At 37.7% G+C, this 21,240-nt stretch overlaps 1 protein-coding gene across 2 annotated transcripts in view; it reads left to right on the forward strand.

The window, feature by feature from the left end:
- LOC124152763 (endoplasmic reticulum mannosyl-oligosaccharide 1,2-alpha-mannosidase-like) overlaps positions 1 to 21,240 on the forward strand; it is a 40,147-nt gene that overhangs the window by 11,190 nt on the left and 7,717 nt on the right. For both annotated transcript variants that reach the window (XM_048388997.1, XM_048388998.1), the window contains exons 3-10: positions 987 to 1,133; positions 4,396 to 4,471; positions 5,519 to 5,710; positions 6,471 to 6,619; positions 17,335 to 17,523; positions 18,094 to 18,281; positions 18,646 to 18,769; positions 20,819 to 21,013. In XM_048388997.1, coding sequence (XP_048244954.1) covers positions 987 to 1,133; positions 4,396 to 4,471; positions 5,519 to 5,710; positions 6,471 to 6,619; positions 17,335 to 17,523; positions 18,094 to 18,281; positions 18,646 to 18,769; positions 20,819 to 21,013 — 1,260 coding nt within the window. The remainder of the gene's footprint in view (positions 1 to 986; positions 1,134 to 4,395; positions 4,472 to 5,518; positions 5,711 to 6,470; positions 6,620 to 17,334; positions 17,524 to 18,093; positions 18,282 to 18,645; positions 18,770 to 20,818; positions 21,014 to 21,240) is intronic.

Genomic DNA, 21,240 nt, shown 5'->3' on the forward strand with positions numbered 1-21,240 from the left:
TGTGGTGTGTTTTGGAAGATGGCTTGTGCTAATGCTCCCTGTTGGAGTTGTGTAGTAGTGGGATGGGCCCGTGAAGATACCGGGGAGAATAGGTCTTCAGCAACCTATACTTGCCGTAAAAGGCAACTATGCTTGTCGTAAAAGGCGACTAACGGGATCGGGTGGTCAGGCTCACTGACTTGGTTGATGTGTGTCATTGATCCCAATTGCGTGGATCAATGCTCATGCTGTCAATCAGTGGATTGCCTGGTCCAGACCCGATTATTTACAGATCGCCGTCATATAGCTGGAGAATTGCTGAGTGCGGCGTTAAACAACAAACAAACAAACAAACAAACAAACAAACAAAAGTAGTGGGATGATACACTGATGCATTGGTGGATTGCGATGTTTGCTTCTCAATACAAGTTTCGATCACTATCGCACACTAAGTAAGATGTGTATCATTTCTTACCTTAAATGTATTCTTTAATAATTGTTACATCAAACATTAATTACTAGTGAAAATGAGTAGTGAAAATGTAATATTTTCATCCATTGCACCATATTTGACACTGTCAATTTCAAATTGTTAGTGTGCCAGATACTTTGCCATCCTGTCTATGAAAATGATGCACATGCAAGTATTGTGATACGTATCGGAACGTGGGCAAGGTATCGTGATACGTTTCGGATCGCACAGTTGGTGTATTGTCCCAGCCAATCGTGGAGTGTCAGGTAGATGAGTGTGGCTAGTGCTAATTTTAATGATCCCTATGGAGGTCTTTGAAATCCATTTAGTAGTGATACACACAAGGGAGAGAATATTTATGGATGTGAACTTCTCTATTATAAGGAGCACATCATTTCAGAATATATGCTTACTCCTTCATCAGATGATATGTACTCATTGTTGAAGTTGACATCCATTAGTATTCCCTCTCTCCATTGGGGAGTTAAGTGGTGGAGTGTTGCTTGTGCTGATGTTGCTGTGTGTGCTGTTACAGGCGCAGGTGAAGGCAGACATCCAGCCGAAGGACCCCCCTGGTCTGGAGGCGCCGGTCCCCCCAGACACGGGGGACAACCAGGAGGGTCAGGACGTCCTCCAGCAGCCCATCCCGGACGAGGATGACAAGAAGGCAGCGGAACAAATTGTGAGTCCATGCTGCAATAATGCTCATATATACTGATGGTGCAGGATGGTGTCTTATAGTGCCTGATCATACTGATGGTAGGGTTTTGAAATCACTGCCAAGCTTTAGCAAAGTCAGTGCCTCATTTGCCCGACTCATTATGTGAGATCTCCTGACAAACATTTAAGTGAATTTTGATAAATATTCGTAATAGGTACCAAACGTAACTTTGAAAAAGTGAAACTACGCTCATGGGTTGGACCAATCTAACTGATGTCGGTGTATTGTTACTTCGATAACTCTTCAGGACACGCTCTCTGATTGGTTGCGACACATATTGTAGGAAGTCATACGCTCTCTGATTGGTTGAAGACATATTGTAGGAAGTCATACGCTCTCTGATTGGTTGCGAGACATATTGTATGAAGTCATACGCTCTCTGATTGGTTACAAGACATATTGTAGGAAGTCATACGCTCTCTGATTGGTTGCGAGACATATTGTAGGAAGTCACACGCTCTGATTGGTTGCGAGACATATTGTAGGAAGTCATACGCTCTCTGAATGGTTGCGAGACATATTGTAGGAAGTCATACGCTCTCTGATTGGTTGCAAGACATATTGTAGGAAGTCATACGCTCTCTGATTGGTTGCGAGACATATTGTAGGAAGTCATAAGCTCTCTGATTGGTTGCGGGACATATTGTAGGAAGTCATACGCTCTCTGATTGATTGGTTGCGAGACATATTGTAGGAAGTCATACTCTCTCTGATTGGTTGCGAGACATATTGTAGGAAGTCATACGCTCTCTGACTGGTTGCGAGACATATTGTAGGAAGTCATACGCTCTCTGACTGGTTGCGAGACATATTGTAGAAAGTCATACGCTCTCTGACTGGTTGCGAGACATATTGTAGGAAGTCATACGCTCTCTGACTGGTTGCGAGACATATTGTAGAAAGTCATACGCTCTCTGATTGGTTGCGAGACATATTGTAGGAAGTCATACGCTCTCTGATTGGTTGCGAGACATATTGTAGGAAGTCATACACTCTCTGATTGGTTGCGAGACATATTGTAGGAAGTCATATGCTCTTTGATTGGTTGCGAGACATATTGTAGGAAGTCATACACTCTCTGATTGGTTGCGAGACATATTGTAGGAAGTCATACGCTCTCTGACTGGTTGCGAGACATATTGTAGAAAGTCATACGCTCTCTGACTGGTTGCGAGACATATTGTAGGAAGTCATATGCTCTCTGATTGGTTGCGACACATATTGTAGGAAGTCATACGCTCTCTGATTGTTTGCGAGACATATTGTAGGAAGTCATACGCTCTCTGATTGGTTGCGAGACATATTGTAGCAAGTCATACGCTCTCTGATTGGTTGCGAGTCATATTGTAGGAAGTCACACGCTCTCTGATTGGTTGCGAGACATATTGTAGGAAGTCATACGCTCTCTGATTGGTTGCGAGACATATTGTAGGAAGTCATACGCTCTCTGATTGGTTGCGAGACATATTGTAGGAAGTCATGGAAGGTTGCACAAAACACGTTGTCTGGTTGGTTACGGTCTAGAGAGTGATGAATTTGTTATTCATGATTGGAAAAGCCACAGAGATGCGAAAACTGATTCATCAACATCAAAGTGAAAGTTGAAAATGCAGTGGCCGAACAATCGCGTCCGAAAAGAGAGATATGACAACTGGTATTAGGAGAAAAGGTACACATAATTGATGTGAAGATTGTGAGAATATGCAGGAAATATGAAACTTAACTCACCTGTTCGTAAACTCGACTTGTCCGACATTTCCAAGGTTGAATTCTGTTCAGGGAGTCATCATTTTTAAAACTTAGGTAAATATTATAAAGCTTGTACATTTTATCAACATCCTTCAAGCTGCTGTGCATAATTTTGATATCTCATATCAGAAATAAACGACTTGTGGTTGTTGTTTATCGTACAATAAAACACTGCAGGGAGAATAAACCATGATCGGCGCAGGCAATAAGCAAATCCCTCTCATCATGCTCATTGTTTATTTCGTAAGTAAAGGATAGTTTTGCCCTGAGCTACTATGGTGCTTTGTACATGCTTTGATGTTTTAACAGTTGAGGGCAAAAGTATACTTTAGTCTTCAATAAATCCCGCAAGCAGGGTTGAGAAGTTTGCTAGAAATTTAGCAGACAAACATTTGAAGCAATTTATGCTCACTCACTCACTCTTCCTATCTGCTCTGTGAAGATACGGAGTAGAAGAGGTGTTCAGCAACCCATGCTTGCCGTAAGAGGCGACTTTGTTTGTTGTATGAGGCAACTAATGGGATGGGGTGGTCAGGCTCGCTGACCTGCTTGATGCATGTCATTGTGCAATGTGCATGTCAATCATTTGATTATCTGGTCCAGACTCAATTATTTACAGACCGCCGTCATTTAGCATGAATATTGTTGAGTGTGGCGTTAAACAACAAACAAACAAACAAACAAGTATCTAAATGTAGGTGGGATCTAGTGGTGGTCAGTAGGGGTGTGGTAAAGATGAGCTCATGTACCCCTGAGGGAAGAGTCAATTAACATAGTTAATGAAGGCTCCCTGTGGCAAACACCACCCTTAGGTTACGATAGGATCAGATTATGGGTCAGCCTGGAGAAAGCTCTTTCTTCAGGAGTGATAAGATAGTAATTATGTAATTTATGGGTTTTAGTTTCTGAGAGATACAATGTCCAATTGTGTGTTTACTGGTATGTTTGATTATCTCCTGTCCAAAAGTTCATTCAAGATAAACACAATTTAGTTAATCATATTAAGATGTAGAATTCCGCCTTGTATTTATGTTTAGCTTGATTGAGTAAATAAATGTGTATTAGATGGTTCTACATGAATCATTTGTGCACATTCTGTAACTGATTTTAAACTTTTTTTAAACATATGGATTGATATTTTCTAAGATAAAATGATTTTAGGGCGGTTACTAAACATACTAAAGCTACGATTGCATATTATTGTATACAGGTGCATTTTGTAGATATAATTCAATTTTGTAAAATTCATATAGGTTGTAGAAAAACTAAATTTCAAAAAATTGGTACAGAATTCTTGAAATTTTCAATAAAATTGACGTTCTTCAAATTTACTCTTGTTGTTTTGTTATATTTTTCATGAGTATTTGTTGGTAAACAGCTAAAAATGAATTGGGTAATAGCGATTTTTGTTGCATATTCTTCTCAAATACACAGCTTATATGGAGGTCTCGTACTGAAGCTAGATGTGTTTCAGATTCCCCCAGTAGACGAGCATGAGAATGATGCCAAGCAGCCAGCAGCCAAGACAGCACGATATGACTTATTTGAGGGTATGTTATCACCCGTCTAGTGTCAGTAGTCACTGTGCAGAGTTGTGTCCCTTAGTCTTGCCAGGATCTGCTGATCTTAGCTTTGAATCCAGATTCTCCCTGATTATGATCCTTGGTTTGTTGGGACCCAAATGTGTGGGTTTCACCAAATATCTACAGTCTACATCACAATGGGGTTTCATTAATCAGGGATCCAGCATGTCACATTAACTCATAAACATGGATATGCAGGATTAATTAACAATAAGCAAGATGTAGTGTCATGTTGGTGCATTATGCACTGCAGTAGACTAGAGTAGACTGTGCGGGTGTGTGTGTATAGGTACGATATTTGAAAAGGGTACATGGCTACATTGGGTAATTATTCACAGCGTTGATAGGGGGCACGGGTTGCCCAGCCATTTAAAGCGCCGTGATTCACTGTGTCCCTTGGGCATGCCAGAAACCTATGATTGTGGGTTCAAATCCTGGTTTGCCCCGATTATGTTTCTAGGTTTGTCAGCACCATACCCGTGCTCGTGGGTTTCACCGAAGTGGTAAACGTCTGAGACCTGCATCACTTCGGGCTTCCTCCCACATTAAGCTGACACGCCGCGATATAACTGGTATACTGTTAAAAGCGGCTTTAAACCCAACTCACTCACAGCGTTGATACATTTACGTTTTTAAAAATGTTCATGTACTTGTATGCAAGCAGTTCTAAATTAATTGGGTTATGGTGGCTTATTTTGTGTATGTTACACAAATGCAACCAATACTCAACTTCTCTGGAAGCCACTTGTCTGAAGCACAAGTGAAGGTTTATTTAGTCCAGAAAGGTCAGTTTATTACCAAGATTTAAAGCCGATCTACTGAATGCCAAGAAACAAGTTCGGCTTCTTGATTTGTAAGCTGATGGCTGAGTGAAGTAAATAAAAAGAGGTGTAAAACGTATCTCCCTCACTCACTATCTATCAGTGTAATTGGACAAGAGATTTTGACAATTTACTTGTCAGAGGTTAAGTGGACAGTTGTTGGTACAGTGCTTGATGATGACCTTCTCTTCAGCTGCCAAGCACCAGACTGAGAAGCAGAAGGCCATCGTGGCGGCGTTCCTTCACGCCTGGAACGCCTACAAGAAGCACTCCTGGGGTCATGATGAGCTGCACCCGATCAGTAAAACTCACTCGGAGTGGTTCGGTGTCGGACTCACACTGGTTGACTCCCTCGACACCATCGCCATCATGGGACTGAGACAAGGTGAGTGGTTGACTTGATTGACACCATGGGACTGACACAAGGTGAGTGGTTGACTTGATTGACACCATGGGACTGAGACAAGGTGAGTGGTTGACTCACTTGACACCATCGCCATCATGGGACTGAGACAAAGTGAGTGGTTGACTTGATTGACACCATGGGACTGACACAAGGTGAGTGGTTGACTTGATTGACACCATGGGACTGACACAAGGTGAGTGGTTGACTTGATTGACACCATGGGACTGAGAGAAGGTGTGGTTGACTCACTTGACACCATCGCCATCTTGGGACTGAGACAAGGTGAGTGGTTGACTTGATTGACACCATGGGACTGAGACAAGGTGAGTGGTTGACTCACTTGACACCATCGCCATCATGGGACTGAGACAAAGTGAGTGGTTGACTTGATTGACACCATGGGACTGACACAAAGTGAGTGGTTGACTTGATTGACACCATGGGACTGAGACAGGGTGTGGTTGACTCACTTGACACCATCGCCATCTTGGGACTGAGACAAGGTGAGTGGTTGACTCACTCGACACCATGGGTCTGAGACAAGGTGAGTGGTTGACTCACTCGACACCATGGGACTGAGACAAGGTTGACTCACTCAACACCAAGATATAAGAACTGTTCATATATTCCAATTGTTATCCGAATAACCTTTTTTCCAAAATTGCCTGCCAACAGCACTTAGATAAGTCACCGAAAAATTAGTTAATTGTATTTGAAGCTGTTGTGTTTCTCTCTGCAGAGTTTGACGAAGCAAAGGAGTGGGTGAAGACGAGTCTGAACTTCAACGTGAACCGTGACGTCAACCTGTTCGAGATCACCATCCGCATCCTCGGCAGCCTGCTCAGTGCCTACCACCTGTCAGGGGAGGACATCTTCAAGGAGAAAGCGGTGAGATCTCTACAACTACATACTCCACATTACTGATATACGGATGGAGGATATGTTGTGTATGCACTGAATGATATACGGATGGAGGATGTGCTGTGTATGCACTGAATGATATATAGAAAGATGATATATGTTGTGTATGCACTGAATGATATATAGAAAGATGATATGTTGTGTATGCACTGAATGATATATAGAAAGATGATACATGCTGTGTATGCACTGAATGATATATAGAAAGATGATATGTGTTGTGTATGCACTAAATGAAAGATAGAAAGATGATATATTCTGTGTATGCACTGAATGATATATAGAAAGATGATATGTGTTGTGTAGGCACTGAATGATATATAGAAAGATGATGTGTGTTGTGTATGCACTAAATGAAAGATAGAAAGATGATATATTCTGTGTATGCACTGAATGATATATAGAAAGATGATGTGTGTTGTGTATGCACTGAATGATATATAGAAAGATGATACATGTTGTGTAGGCACTGAATGATATATAGAAAGATGATGTGTGTTGTGTATGCACTGAATGATATATAGAAAGATGATATGTGTTGTGTATGCACTGAATGATATATAGAAAGATGATATGTGTTGTGTAGGCACTGAATGATATATAGAAAGATGATACATGTTGTGTATGCACTGAATGATATATAGAAAGATGATGTGTTGTGTATGCACTGAATGATATATAGAAAGATGATATGTGTTGTGTATGCACTGAATGATATATAGAAAGATGTTATGTGTTGTGTATGCACTGAATGATATATAGAAAGATGATATGTGTTGTGTAGGCACTGAATGATATATAGAAAGATGATACATGTTGTGTATGCACTGAATGATATATAGAAAGATTATATGTGTTGTGTAGGCACTGAATGATATATAGAAAGATGATATGTGTTGTGTATGCACTGAATGATATATAGAAAGATGATACATGTTGTGTAGGCACTGAATGATATATAGAAAGATGATGTGTGTTGTGTATGCACTGAATGATATATAGAAAGATGATGTGTGTTGTGTATGCACTGAATGATATATAGAAAGATGATACATGTTGTGTATGCACTGAATGATATATAGAAAGATGATGTGTGTTGTGTAGGCACTGAATGATATATAGAAAGATGATATGTGTTGTGTAGGCACTGAATGATATATAGAAAGATGATACATGTTGTGTATGCACTGAATGATATATAGAAAGATGATGTGTGTTGTGTAGGCACTGAATGATATATAGAAAGATGATATGTGTTGTGTATGCACTGAATGATATATAGAAAGATGATACATGTTGTGTAGGCACTGAATGATATATAGAAAGATGATGTGTGTTGTGTATGCACTGAATGATATATAGAAAGATTATATGTGTTGTGTAGGCACTGAATGATATATAGAAAGATGTTATGTGTTGTGTAGGCACTGAATGATATATAGAAAGATGATATGTGTTGTGTATGCACTGAATGATATATAGAAAGATGATGTGTGTTGTGTAGGCACTGAATGATATATAGAAAGATGATATGTGTTGTGTATGCACTGAATGATATATAGAAAGATGATACATGTTGTGTAGGCACTGAATGATATATAGAAAGATATGTGTTGTGTATGCACTGAATGATATATAGAAAGATGATATGTGTTGTGTATGCACTGAATGATATATAGAAAGATGATACATGTTGTGTATGTACTGAATGATATATAGAAAGATGATACATGTTGTGTAGGCACTGAATGATATATAGAAAGATTATATGTGTTGTGTAGGCACTGAATGATATATAGAAAGATGATATGTGTTGTGTATGCACTGAATGATATATAGAAAGATGATACATGTTGTGTAGGCACTGAATGATATATAGAAAGATGATGTGTGTTGTGTATGCACTGAATGATATATAGAAAGATGATACATGTTGTGTATGCACTGAATGATATATAGAAAGATTATATGTGTTGTGTATGCACTGAATGATATATAGAAAGATGATACATGTTGTGTATGCACTGAATGATATATAGAAAGATGATGTGTGTTGTGTAGGCACTGAATGATATATAGAAAGATGATGTGTGTTGTGTAGGCACTGAATGATATATAGAAAGATGAAACATGTTGTGTAGGCACTGAATGATATATAGAAAGATGATGTGTGTTGTGTATGCACTGAATGATATATAGAAAGATGATATGTGTTGTATATGCACTGAATGATATATAGAAAGATGATACATGTTGTGTAGGCACTGAATGATATATAGAAAGATGATACATGTTGTGTAGGCACTGAATGATATATAGAAAGATGATATGTGTTGTGTATGCACTGAATGATATATAGAAAGATGATACATGTTGTGTATGCACTGAATGATATATAGAAAGATGATATGTGTTGTGTATGCACTGAATGATATATAGAAAGATGATACATGTTGTGTATGCACTGAATGATATATAGAAAGATGATACATGTTGTGTATGCACTGAATGATATATAGAAAGATGATACATGTTGTGTAGGCACTGAATGATATATAGAAAGATGATATGTGTTGTGTAGGCACTGAATGATATATAGAAAGATGATGTGTGTTGTGTAGGCACTGAATGATATATAGAAAGATGATATGTGTTGTGTAGGCACTGAATGATATATAGAAAGATGTTATGTGTTGTGTAGGCACTGAATGATATATAGAAAGATGATACATGTTGTGTATGCACTGAATAATATATAGAAAGATGATATGTGTTGTGTAGGCACTGAATGATATATAGAAAGATGATATGTGTTGTGTAGGCACTGAATGATATATAGAAAGATGATACATGTTGTGTAGGCACTGAATGATATATAGAAAGATGATATGTGTTGTGTATGCACTGAATGATATATAGAAAGATGATATGTGTTGTGTATGCACTGAATGATATATAGAAAGATGATACATGTTGTGTAGGCACTGAATGATATATAGAAAGATGATACATGTTGTGTAGGCACTGAATGATATATAGAAAGATTATATGTGTTGTGTAGGCACTGAATGATATATAGAAAGATGATATGTGTTGTGTATGCACTGAATGATATATAGAAAGATGATACATGTTGTGTAGGTACTGAATGATATATAGAAAGATGATGTGTGTTGTGTAGGCACTGAATGATATATAGAAAGATGATAGATGTTGTGTATGCACTGAATGATATATAGAAAGATGATACATGTTGTGTATGCACTGAATGATATATAGAAAGATGATACATGTTGTGTATGCACTGAATGATATATAGAAAGATGATACATGTTGTGTATGCACTGAATGATATATAGAAAGATGATATGTGTTGTGTAGGCACTGAATGATATATAGAAAGATGATATGTGTTGTGTATGCACTGAATGATATATAGAAAGATGATACATGTTGTGTATGCACTGAATGATATATAGAAAGATGATACATGTTGTGTATGCACTGAATGATATATAGAAAGATGATGTGTGTTGTGTATGCACTGAATGATATATAGAAAGATGATACATGTTGTGTATGCACTGAATGATATATAGAAAGATGATACATGTTGTGTATGCACTGAATGATATATAGAAAGATGATGTGTGTTGTGTAGGCACTGAATGATATATAGAAAGATGATATGTGTTGTGTATGCACTGAATGATATATAGAAAGATGATACATGTTGTGTATGCACTGAATGATATATAGAAAGATGATACATGTTGTGTATGCACTGAATGATATATAGAAAGATGATATATTCTGTGTATGCACTGAATGATATATAGAAAGATGATATGTGTTGTGTATGCACTGAATGATATATAGAAAGATGATACATGTTGTGTAGGCACTGAATGATATATAGAAAGATGATGTGTGTTGTGCATGCACTGAATGATATATAGAAAGATGATACATGTTGTGTATGCACTGAATGATATATAGAAAGATGATGTGTGTTGTGTAAGCACTGAATGATATATAGAAAGATGATACATGTTGTGTATGCACTGAATGATATATAGAAAGATGATGTGTGTTGTGTATGCACTGAATGATATATAGAAAGATGATACATGTTGTGTATGCACTGAATGATATATAGAAAGATGATGTGTGTTGTGTAGGCACTGAATGATATATAGAAAGATGATACATGTTGTGTATGCACTGAATGATATATAGAAAGATGATACATGTTGTGTATGCACTGAATGATATATAGAAAGATGATGTGTGTTGTGTAGGCACTGAATGATATATAGAAAGATGATACATGTTGTGTATGCACTGAATGATATATAGAAAGATGATACATGTTGTGTAGGCACTGAATGATATATAGAAAGATGATACATGTTGTGTATGCACTGAATGATATATAGAAAGATGATGTGTGTTGTGTATGCACTGAATGATATATAGAAAGATGATATGTGTTGTATATGCACTGAATGATATATAGAAAGATGATACATGTTGTGTAGGCACTGAATGATATATAGAAAGATGATACATGTTGTGTAGGCACTGAATGATATATAGAAAGATGATACATGTTGTGTATGCACTGAATGATATATAGAAAGATGATACATGTTGTGTATGCACTGAATGATATATAGAAAGATGATATGTGTTGTGTAGGCACTGAATGATATATAGAAAGATGATATGTGTTGTGTATGCACTGAATGATATATAGAAAGATGATACATGTTGTGTATGCACTGAATGATATATAGAAAGATGATACATGTTGTGTATGCACTGAATGATATATAGAAAGATGATGTGTGTTGTGTATGCACTGAATGATATATAGAAAGATGATACATGTTGTGTATGCACTGAATGATATATAGAAAGATGATACATGTTGTGTATGCACTGAATGATATATAGAAAGATGATGTGTGTTGTGTAGGCACTGAATGATATATAGAAAGATGATATGTGTTGTGTATGCACTGAATGATATATAGAAAGATGATACATGTTGTGTATGCACTGAATGATATATAGAAAGATGATACATGTTGTGTATGCACTGAATGATATATAGAAAGATGATATATTCTGTGTATGCACTGAATGATATATAGAAAGATGATATGTGTTGTGTATGCACTGAATGATATATAGAAAGATGATACATGTTGTGTAGGCACTGAATGATATATAGAAAGATGATGTGTGTTGTGCATGCACTGAATGATATATAGAAAGATGATACATGTTGTGTATGCACTGAATGATATATAGAAAGATGATGTGTGTTGTGTAAGCACTGAATGATATATAGAAAGATGATACATGTTGTGTATGCACTGAATGATATATAGAAAGATGATGTGTGTTGTGTATGCACTGAATGATATATAGAAAGATGATACATGTTGTGTATGCACTGAATGATATATAGAAAGATGATGTGTGTTGTGTAGGCACTGAATGATATATAGAAAGATGATACATGTTGTGTATGCACTGAATGATATATAGAAAGATGATACATGTTGTGTATGCACTGAATGATATATAGAAAGATGATGTGTGTTGTGTAGGCACTGAATGATATATAGAAAGATGATACATGTTGTGTATGCACTGAATGATATATAGAAAGATGATACATGTTGTGTAGGCACTGAATGATATATAGAAAGATGATACATGTTGTGTATGCACTGAATGATATATAGAAAGATGATGTGTGTTGTGTATGCACTGAATGATATATAGAAAGATGATATGTGTTGTATATGCACTGAATGATATATAGAAAGATGATACATGTTGTGTAGGCACTGAATGATATATAGAAAGATGATACATGTTGTGTAGGCACTGAATGATATATAGAAAGATGATATGTGTTGTGTATGCACTGAATGATATATAGAAAGATGATACATGTTGTGTATGCACTGAATGATATATAGAAAGATGATATGTGTTGTGTATGCACTGAATGATATATAGAAAGATGATACATGTTGTGTATGCACTGAATGATATATAGAAAGATGATACATGTTGTGTATGCACTGAATGATATATAGAAAGATGATACATGTTGTGTAGGCACTGAATGATATATAGAAAGATGATATGTGTTGTGTAGGCACTGAATGATATATAGAAAGATGATGTGTGTTGTGTAGGCACTGAATGATATATAGAAAGATGATATGTGTTGTGTAGGCACTGAATGATATATAGAAAGATGTTATGTGTTGTGTAGGCACTGAATGATATATAGAAAGATGATACATGTTGTGTATGCACTGAATAATATATAGAAAGATGATATGTGTTGTGTAGGCACTGAATGATATATAGAAAGATGATATGTGTTGTGTAGGCACTGAATGATATATAGAAAGATGATACATGTTGTGTAGGCACTGAATGATATATAGAAAGATGATATGTGTTGTGTATGCACTGAATGATATATAGAAAGATGATATGTGTTGTGTATGCACTGAATGATATATAGAAAGATGATACATGTTGTGTAGGCACTGAATGATATATAGAAAGATGATACATGTTGTGTAGGCACTGAATGATATATAGAAAGATGATATGTGTTGTGTAGGCACTGAATGATATATAGAAAGATGATATGTGTTGTGTATGCACTGAATGATATATAGAAAGATGATACATGTTGTGTAGGTACTGAATGATATATAGAAAGATGATGTGTGTTGTGTAGGCACTGAATGATATATAGAAAGATGATAGATGTTGTGTATGCACTGAATGATATATAGAAAGATGATACATGTTGTGTATGCACTGAATGATATATAGAAAGATGATACATGTTGTGTATGCACTGAATGATATATAGAAACATGATACATGTTGTGTATGCACTGAATGATATATAGAAAGATGATATGTGTTGTGTAGGCACTGAATGATATATAGAAAGATGATATGTGTTGTGTATGCACTGAATGATATATAGAAAGATGATACATGTTGTGTATGCACTGAATGATATATAGAAAGATGATACATGTTGTGTATGCACTGAATGATATATAGAAAGATGATGTGTGTTGTGTATGCACTGAATGATATATAGAAAGATGATATGTGTTGTGTATGCACTGAATGATATATAGAAAGATGATACATGTTGTGTATGCACTGAATGATATATAGAAAGATGATACATGTTGTGTATGCACTGAATGATATATAGAAAGATGATATATTCTGTGTATGCACTGAATGATATATAGAAAGATGATATGTGTTGTGTATGCACTGAATGATATATAGAAAGATGATACATGTTGTGTAGGCACTGAATGATATATAGAAAGATGATGTGTGTTGTGCATGCACTGAATGATATATAGAAAGATGATACATGTTGTGTATGCACTGAATGATATATAGAAAGATGATTTGTGTTGTGTAAGCACTGAATGATATATAGAAAGATGATACATGTTGTGTATGCACTGAATGATATATAGAAAGATGATGTGTGTTGTGTATGCACTGAATGATATATAGAAAGATGATACATGTTGTGTATGCACTGAATGATATATAGAAAGATGATGTGTGTTGTGTAGGCACTGAATGATATATAGAAAGATGATACATGTTGTGTATGCACTGAATGATATATAGAAAGATGATACATGTTGTGTATGCACTGAATGATATATAGAAAGATGATGTGTGTTGTGTAGGCACTGAATGATATATAGAAAGATGATACATGTTGTGTATGCACTGAATGATATATAGAAAGATGATACATGTTGTGTAGGCACTGAATGATATATAGAAAGATGATACATGTTGTGTATGCACTGAATGATATATAGAAAGATGATACATGTTGTGTATGCACTGAATGATATATAGAAAGATGATACATGTTGTGTAGGCACTGAATGATATATAGAAAGATGATACATGTTGTGTAGGCACTGAATGATATATAGAAAGATGATGTGTGTTGTGTAGGCACTGAATGATATATAGAAAGATGATACATGTTGTGTAGGCACTGAATGATATATAGAAAGATGATACATGTTGTGTAGGCACTGAATGATATATAGAAAGATGATACATGTTGTGTAGGCACTGAATGATATGTAGAAAGATGATGTGTGTTGTGTAGGCACTGAATGATATATAGAAAGATGATACATGTTGTGTAGGCACTGAATGATATATAGAAAGATGATGTGTGTTGTGTAGGCACTGAATGATATATAGAAAGATGATGTGTGTTGTGTATGCACTGAATGATATATAGAAAGATGATATGTGTTGTGTATGCACTGAATGATATATAGAAAGATGATGTGTGTTGTGTAGGCACTGAATGATATATAGAAAGATGATGTGTGTTGTGTAGGCACTGAATGATATATAGAAAGATGATATGTGTTGTGTATGCACTGAATGATATATAGAAAGATGATGTGTGTTGTGTAGGCACTGAATGATATATAGAAAGATGATGTGTGTTGTGTAGGCACTGAATGATATATAGAAAGATGATGTGTGCTGTGTAGGCACTGAATGATATATAGAAAGATGATGTGTGTTGTGTATGCACTGAATGATATATAGAAAGATGATATGTGTTGTGTATGCACTGAATGATATATAGAAAGATGATGTGTGTTGTATAGGCACTGAATGATATATAGAAAGATGATATGTGTTGTGTAGGCACTGAATGATATATAGAAAGATGATGTGTGTTGTGTATGCACTAAATGAAAGATAGAAAGATGATATATGCTGTGTATGCACTGAATGATATATAGAAAGATATGTGTTGTGTATGTACTGAATGATATATAGAAAGATGATATGTGTTGTGTATGCACTGAATGATATATAGAAAGATATGTGTTGTGTATGTACTGAATGATATATAGAAAGATGATATGTGTTGTGTAGGCACTGAATGATATATAGAAAGATGATGTGTGTTGTGTATGCACTAAATGAAAGATAGAAAGATGATATATGCTGTGTATGCACTGAATGATATATAGAAAGATATGTGTTGTGTATGTACTGAATGATATATAGAAAGATGATATGTGTTGTGTAGGCACTGAATGATATATAGAAAGATGATATGTGTTGTGTATGCACTAAATGAAAGATAGAAAGATGATATATGCTGTGTATGCACTGAATGATATATAGAAAGATATGTGTTGTGTATGTACTGAATGATATATAGAAAGATATGTGTTGTGTATGTACGAAATGATATATAGAAAGATGATATGTGTTGTGTATGTACTGAATGATATATAGAAAGATGATGTGTGTTGTGTAGGCACTGAATGATATATAGAAAGATGATGTGTGTTGTGTAGGCACTGAATGATATATAGAAAGATGATGTGTGCTGTGTATGCACTGAATGATATATAGAAAGATGATATGTGTTGTGTATGCATTGAATGATATATAGAAAGATGATATGTGTTGTGTATGCACTGAATGATATATAGAAAGATGATGTGTGTTGTATAGGCACTGAATGATATATAAAAAGATGATATGTGTTGTGTATGCACTGAATGATATATAGAAAGATGATATGTGTTGTGTATGCACTGAATGATATATAGAAAGATATGTGTTGTATAGGCACTGAATGATATATAGTGGGAGGATATATCTTGTGTATATTTATTGGATATGTTGTGTACACACTGAGTGATAAAGGGATAGAGCATATATAGTGTCTAGAGACCGGATATGTTTTATTTACCTTATATGGGACATATCATGTATACATGTTCACTGAGTGATATAAAGGTGGAGGATATGTCTTGTGTATGTACTGTGTAAAGTAAGATAGAGGATATGTCCTGTGTATGTACTGTATAATGTAAGATAGAGGATATGTCTTGTGTATGTACTGTGTAATGTAAGATAGAGGATATGTCCTGTGTATGTACTGTATAATGTAAGATAGAGGATATGTCTTGTGTATGTACTGTGTAATGTAAGATAGAGGATATGTCCTGTGTATGTACTGTCTAATGTAAGAAGGAGGATATGTATTGTGTATGTTCTGTGTAATGTAAGCAAATGGTAGGACAGTGGATATGTCTTGTGTATGTACAGTGTAATGTAAGATGGAGGATATGTCTTGTGTATGTACTGTATAATGTAAGATAGAGGACATGTCTTGTGTATGTACTGTATAATGTAAGATAGAGGACATGTCTTGTGTATGTACTGTATAATGTAAGATAGAGGATATGTCTTGTGTATGTACTGTATAATGTAAGATAGAGGATATGTCATGTGTATGTACTGTATAATGTAAGATAGAGTATAGGATGTCTTTCTTCATGTATGTACTGTATAATGTAAGATAGAGTATAGGATGTCTTTCTTCATGTATGTACTGTATAATGTAAGATAGAGTATAGGATGTCTTTCTTCATGTATGTACTGTATAATGTAAGATAGAGTATAGGATGTCTTTCTTCATGTATGTACTGTATAATGTAAGATAGAGTATAGGATGTCTTTCTTCGTGTATGTACTGTATAATGTAAGATAGAGTATAGGATGTCTTTCTTTGTGTATGTCAGATTGACCTGGGCAATCGCTTGATGCCATGCTTCAACACGGGGTCGAAAGTCCCGTACTCTGATGTGAACCTGGCATCGGGACGTGCACACGCGCCCCGCTGGGGTCCCGACAGCAGCACATCGGAGGTCACCACGATACAGCTAGAGTTCAGGGACCTCAGCCGCATCTCGGGGGAGAAGAAGTTCGAGGTACGACAGATCTGGGCATTGTCTTGAAACAGAGTGGGTGTGTCGGCAATCTGATTAGTCAAGTGTGAGACATGTAACCCTGTTTTGGCTGTATAATGAAGATGTGTACACTGAAGTTGAAAAGGAAATTGGTTGTTTGATGTTTCCTACCTAAGAGGTTTTGTTAAGGGCCCCGATACCTAAAGGGGTGAAATGATACAGCAAGGTCGCGATACAATACGTATCATGATACATAGGTCACGATATGATACGTATCACAATATGCATATTTTCGTCAAATTATATGGAAACTTCATCCTATAAATATTTCAGAGCAGTTTCACAAGGAAAAGCTAGCTGTAGACACATTGATTGACAAAACTCTGAGGTCATTAAACGAGTAGTAATTTTTTTTTTTTTTTTAGCAAGTGTATCATCTTGTATCGATACAGAAAAAAACATATCACATATTGTATCGTCGCATGAAAACTCATGAAAACTCACGTAAGAGTTATAACAAGAACCAACCACTTGACCCCAATTGATTATTTGGAACACTGCTATGACACTGTTGCTACACGGCTGTTCCAGGATATCGTGCACGAGGTGTCTATGCATGTCCACAGCCTGCCCAAGACAAGTGGGTTGGTGCCAATCTTCATCAACGCACAGAGCGGCAACTTCCGCCAATCTGGCACCATCACAGTTGGGGCGCGCGGAGACAGCTACTATGAATACCTGCTGAAACAGTGGATACAGAGTGGCAAGAAGCTGGATGTGTAAGAAATACAATTATCTTATGATTGGTTGGTTTGTTGTTTTACGCCGCACTCAGCAATATTCCAGCTATATGACGGCGGTCTGCAAATAATCGAGTCTGGACCAGACAATCCAGAGATGACATGCATCAACCAAGTCAGCGAGCCTGACCACCCGATCCCGTTAGTCGCCTTTTACGACAAGCAATTATCTTATGAGCGAACACTTTAACCACAAAGCTACCCCTGGAACTTGAGAACCTATCCCCAGCACCCTGTGTTTGCTGAAAGGGAAATTTAAATAAGGACTTCATGGTCTGATTGTGTGGTGGTTGTCGTGGACTTGGGGTGACACTGATTGTCATGTACACTGTTCTTGTTTCAGCTTCAAGGAGGACTACGTAGAGGCCATTGCTGGGATGAAGGAGAAACTGGTGCGAAGGTCCGAGCCCAGCAAGCTCCTGTTTGTCGGGGAACTCCTCAGTGGGCGTTCCTTCAGCCCCAAGATGGTAAGTCTATCAGAGTAGCTGGGAGGCATATGGATGGGTACTCATGGATGTGTAGCTCACAGATGGGTAGCTTATGGATGTGTAGCTCACAGATGTGTAGTTCACAGATGGGTAGCTCACTGTGTAGCTCACGGATGGGTAGCTTATGGATGTGTAGCTCAGAGATGGGTAGCTCACGGATGTGTAGCTCAAGGATGGGTAGCTTATGGATGTGTAGGTTATGGATGTGTAGCTCACAGATGGGTAGCTCACAGATAGGTAGCTAACTGATGTGTAGCTCACGGATGGGTAGCTTATGGATGTGTAGCTCACAGATGTGTAGCTCACGGATGTGTAGCTCATGAATGGGTAGCTCACAGATGGGTAGCTCAGAGATGGGTAGCTCACGGATGGGTAGCTTATGGATGTGTAGCTCAGAAATGGGTAGCTCACAGATGTGTAGCTCAAGGATGGGTAGCTTATGGACGTGTAGCTTATGGATGTCTAGCTCACAGATGGTTAGCCCACAGATAGGTAGCTAACTGATGTGTAGCTCATGAATGTGTAGCTCACAGATGGGCAGTTCACAGATGGGTAGCTCAGACATGGGTAGCTCACAGATGGGTAGTTCACAGATGGGTAGCTCAGAGATGGGTAGCTCACGGATGTGTAGCTAACTGATGTGTAGCTCACGGATGGGTAGCTTATGGATGTGTAGCTCACAGATGTGTAGCTCACGGATGTGTAGCTCATGAATGGGTAGCTCACAGATGGGTAGCTCAGAGATGGGTAGCTCACGGATGGGTAGCTTATGGATGTGTAGCTCAGAAATGGGTAGCTCACAGATGTGTAGCTCAAGGATGGGTAGCTTATGGACGTGTAGCTTATGGATGTCTAGCTCACAGATGGGTAGCCCACAGATAGGTAGCTAACTGATGTGTAGCTCATGAATGTGTAGCTCACAGATGGGCAGTTCACAGATGGGTAGCTCAGATATGGGTAGCTCACAGATGGGTAGTTCACAGATGGGTAGCTCAGAGATGGGTAGCTCACGGATGTGTAGCTAACTGATGTGTAGCTCACAGATGTGTAGCTCACGGATGTGTAGCTCATGACTGGGTAGCTCACAGATTGGTAGTTCACAGATGGGTAGCTCAGAGATGGGTAGTTCACAGATGTGTAGCTCACAGATGGGTAGCTTATGGATGTGTAGCTCACGGATGTGTAGCTCACAGATGGGTAGCTTATGGATGTGTAGCTCACGGATGTGTAGCTCACAGATGGGTAGCTTATGGATGTGTAGCTCACGGATGTGTAGCTCACAGATGGGTAGCTTATGGATGTGTAGCTCACGGATGTGTAGCTCACAGATGGGTAGCTTATGGATGTGTAGCTCACGGATGGGTAGCTTCTGGATGTGTAGCTCACGGATGTGTAGCTCACGGATGGGTAGCTAACTGATGAGTAGCTCACGGAAGTGAGGCTCACAGATGGATAGCCGGCAGATGGTCAGCTCAAGGATGTGTAGAACACAGGTGGCTAGCTTACAGATGTGACGTGGTTACAATTGATGAAATAAGCAGCGTATTTGACAACCTCAATTGAATGTCAAACAATATATACATTTTGCATTTTGGTGACAATGTAGGATTCTGTGGAGAGTTGGGGCTCAGCTTTGATTGTCTTCTCATTATTCATTATGGTTGTGGCTATAGCAAGATCCACCACACAAAGGAAACACGCCCTTGATATGTGTAGACCCATGAAGATCCAGGTAGAGAATAGGTCTAAGACGCTACTAACTGGGTCGGGTGGTCAGACTCGCTGACTTGTTTGATGCATGTCACCAAATTCCCTGGATGGATGCTTATGATGTCAATCACTGGATTGTCTGGTCCAGACTCGATTATGTACAGACTGTCTGGTCCAGACTTGATTATGTACAGACCGCCACCATATAGCTGGAATATTGTTGAGTAAGGGGTCAAACAACAGACAAAGACCCTTGATCTGTGTCAGGCCTAGGGTTTGAATGTCACATAGAAGTACAGCTTCTGTTTGTGTTGCTAGGACCACCTGGTGTGTTTCCTGGGCGGGACCCTGGCGCTGGGCAGCTACTATGGACTGGGGGAGGATCACATGGACTTTGCCAAGGAGCTGACTCACACATGTTACCAAACATACAACAAGATGCCCACTAAACTCAGCCCTGAGATCACATACTTCAACATGGCGCCTGGTGCTCAGGATGATCTCATTGTCAAGGTAACCATTAAGCGTCAATGCCAGAGAATAATCAGATTCGATTATCCGCTGAAACAGATTCCATTGAGCATAAAAGGTAAAATAGCGGTGAATGGATCACTGAAAATCAGTGGTGATACCAGGTTGTAATAGGTCTTCAGCTTGCTGTAAAAGGCGACAATGCTTGTTGTAAGAGGATTAGGGGGTCAGACTCGCTGACTTGGTTGATGCATGTTATTGTATCTCAA

This window comes from Haliotis rufescens, unplaced genomic scaffold (assembly GCF_023055435.1).
Source record: "Haliotis rufescens isolate VD_foot unplaced genomic scaffold, xgHalRufe1.0.p SCAF_8, whole genome shotgun sequence".
In the NCBI taxonomy this organism is placed as follows: domain Eukaryota; kingdom Metazoa; phylum Mollusca; class Gastropoda; order Lepetellida; family Haliotidae; genus Haliotis; species Haliotis rufescens.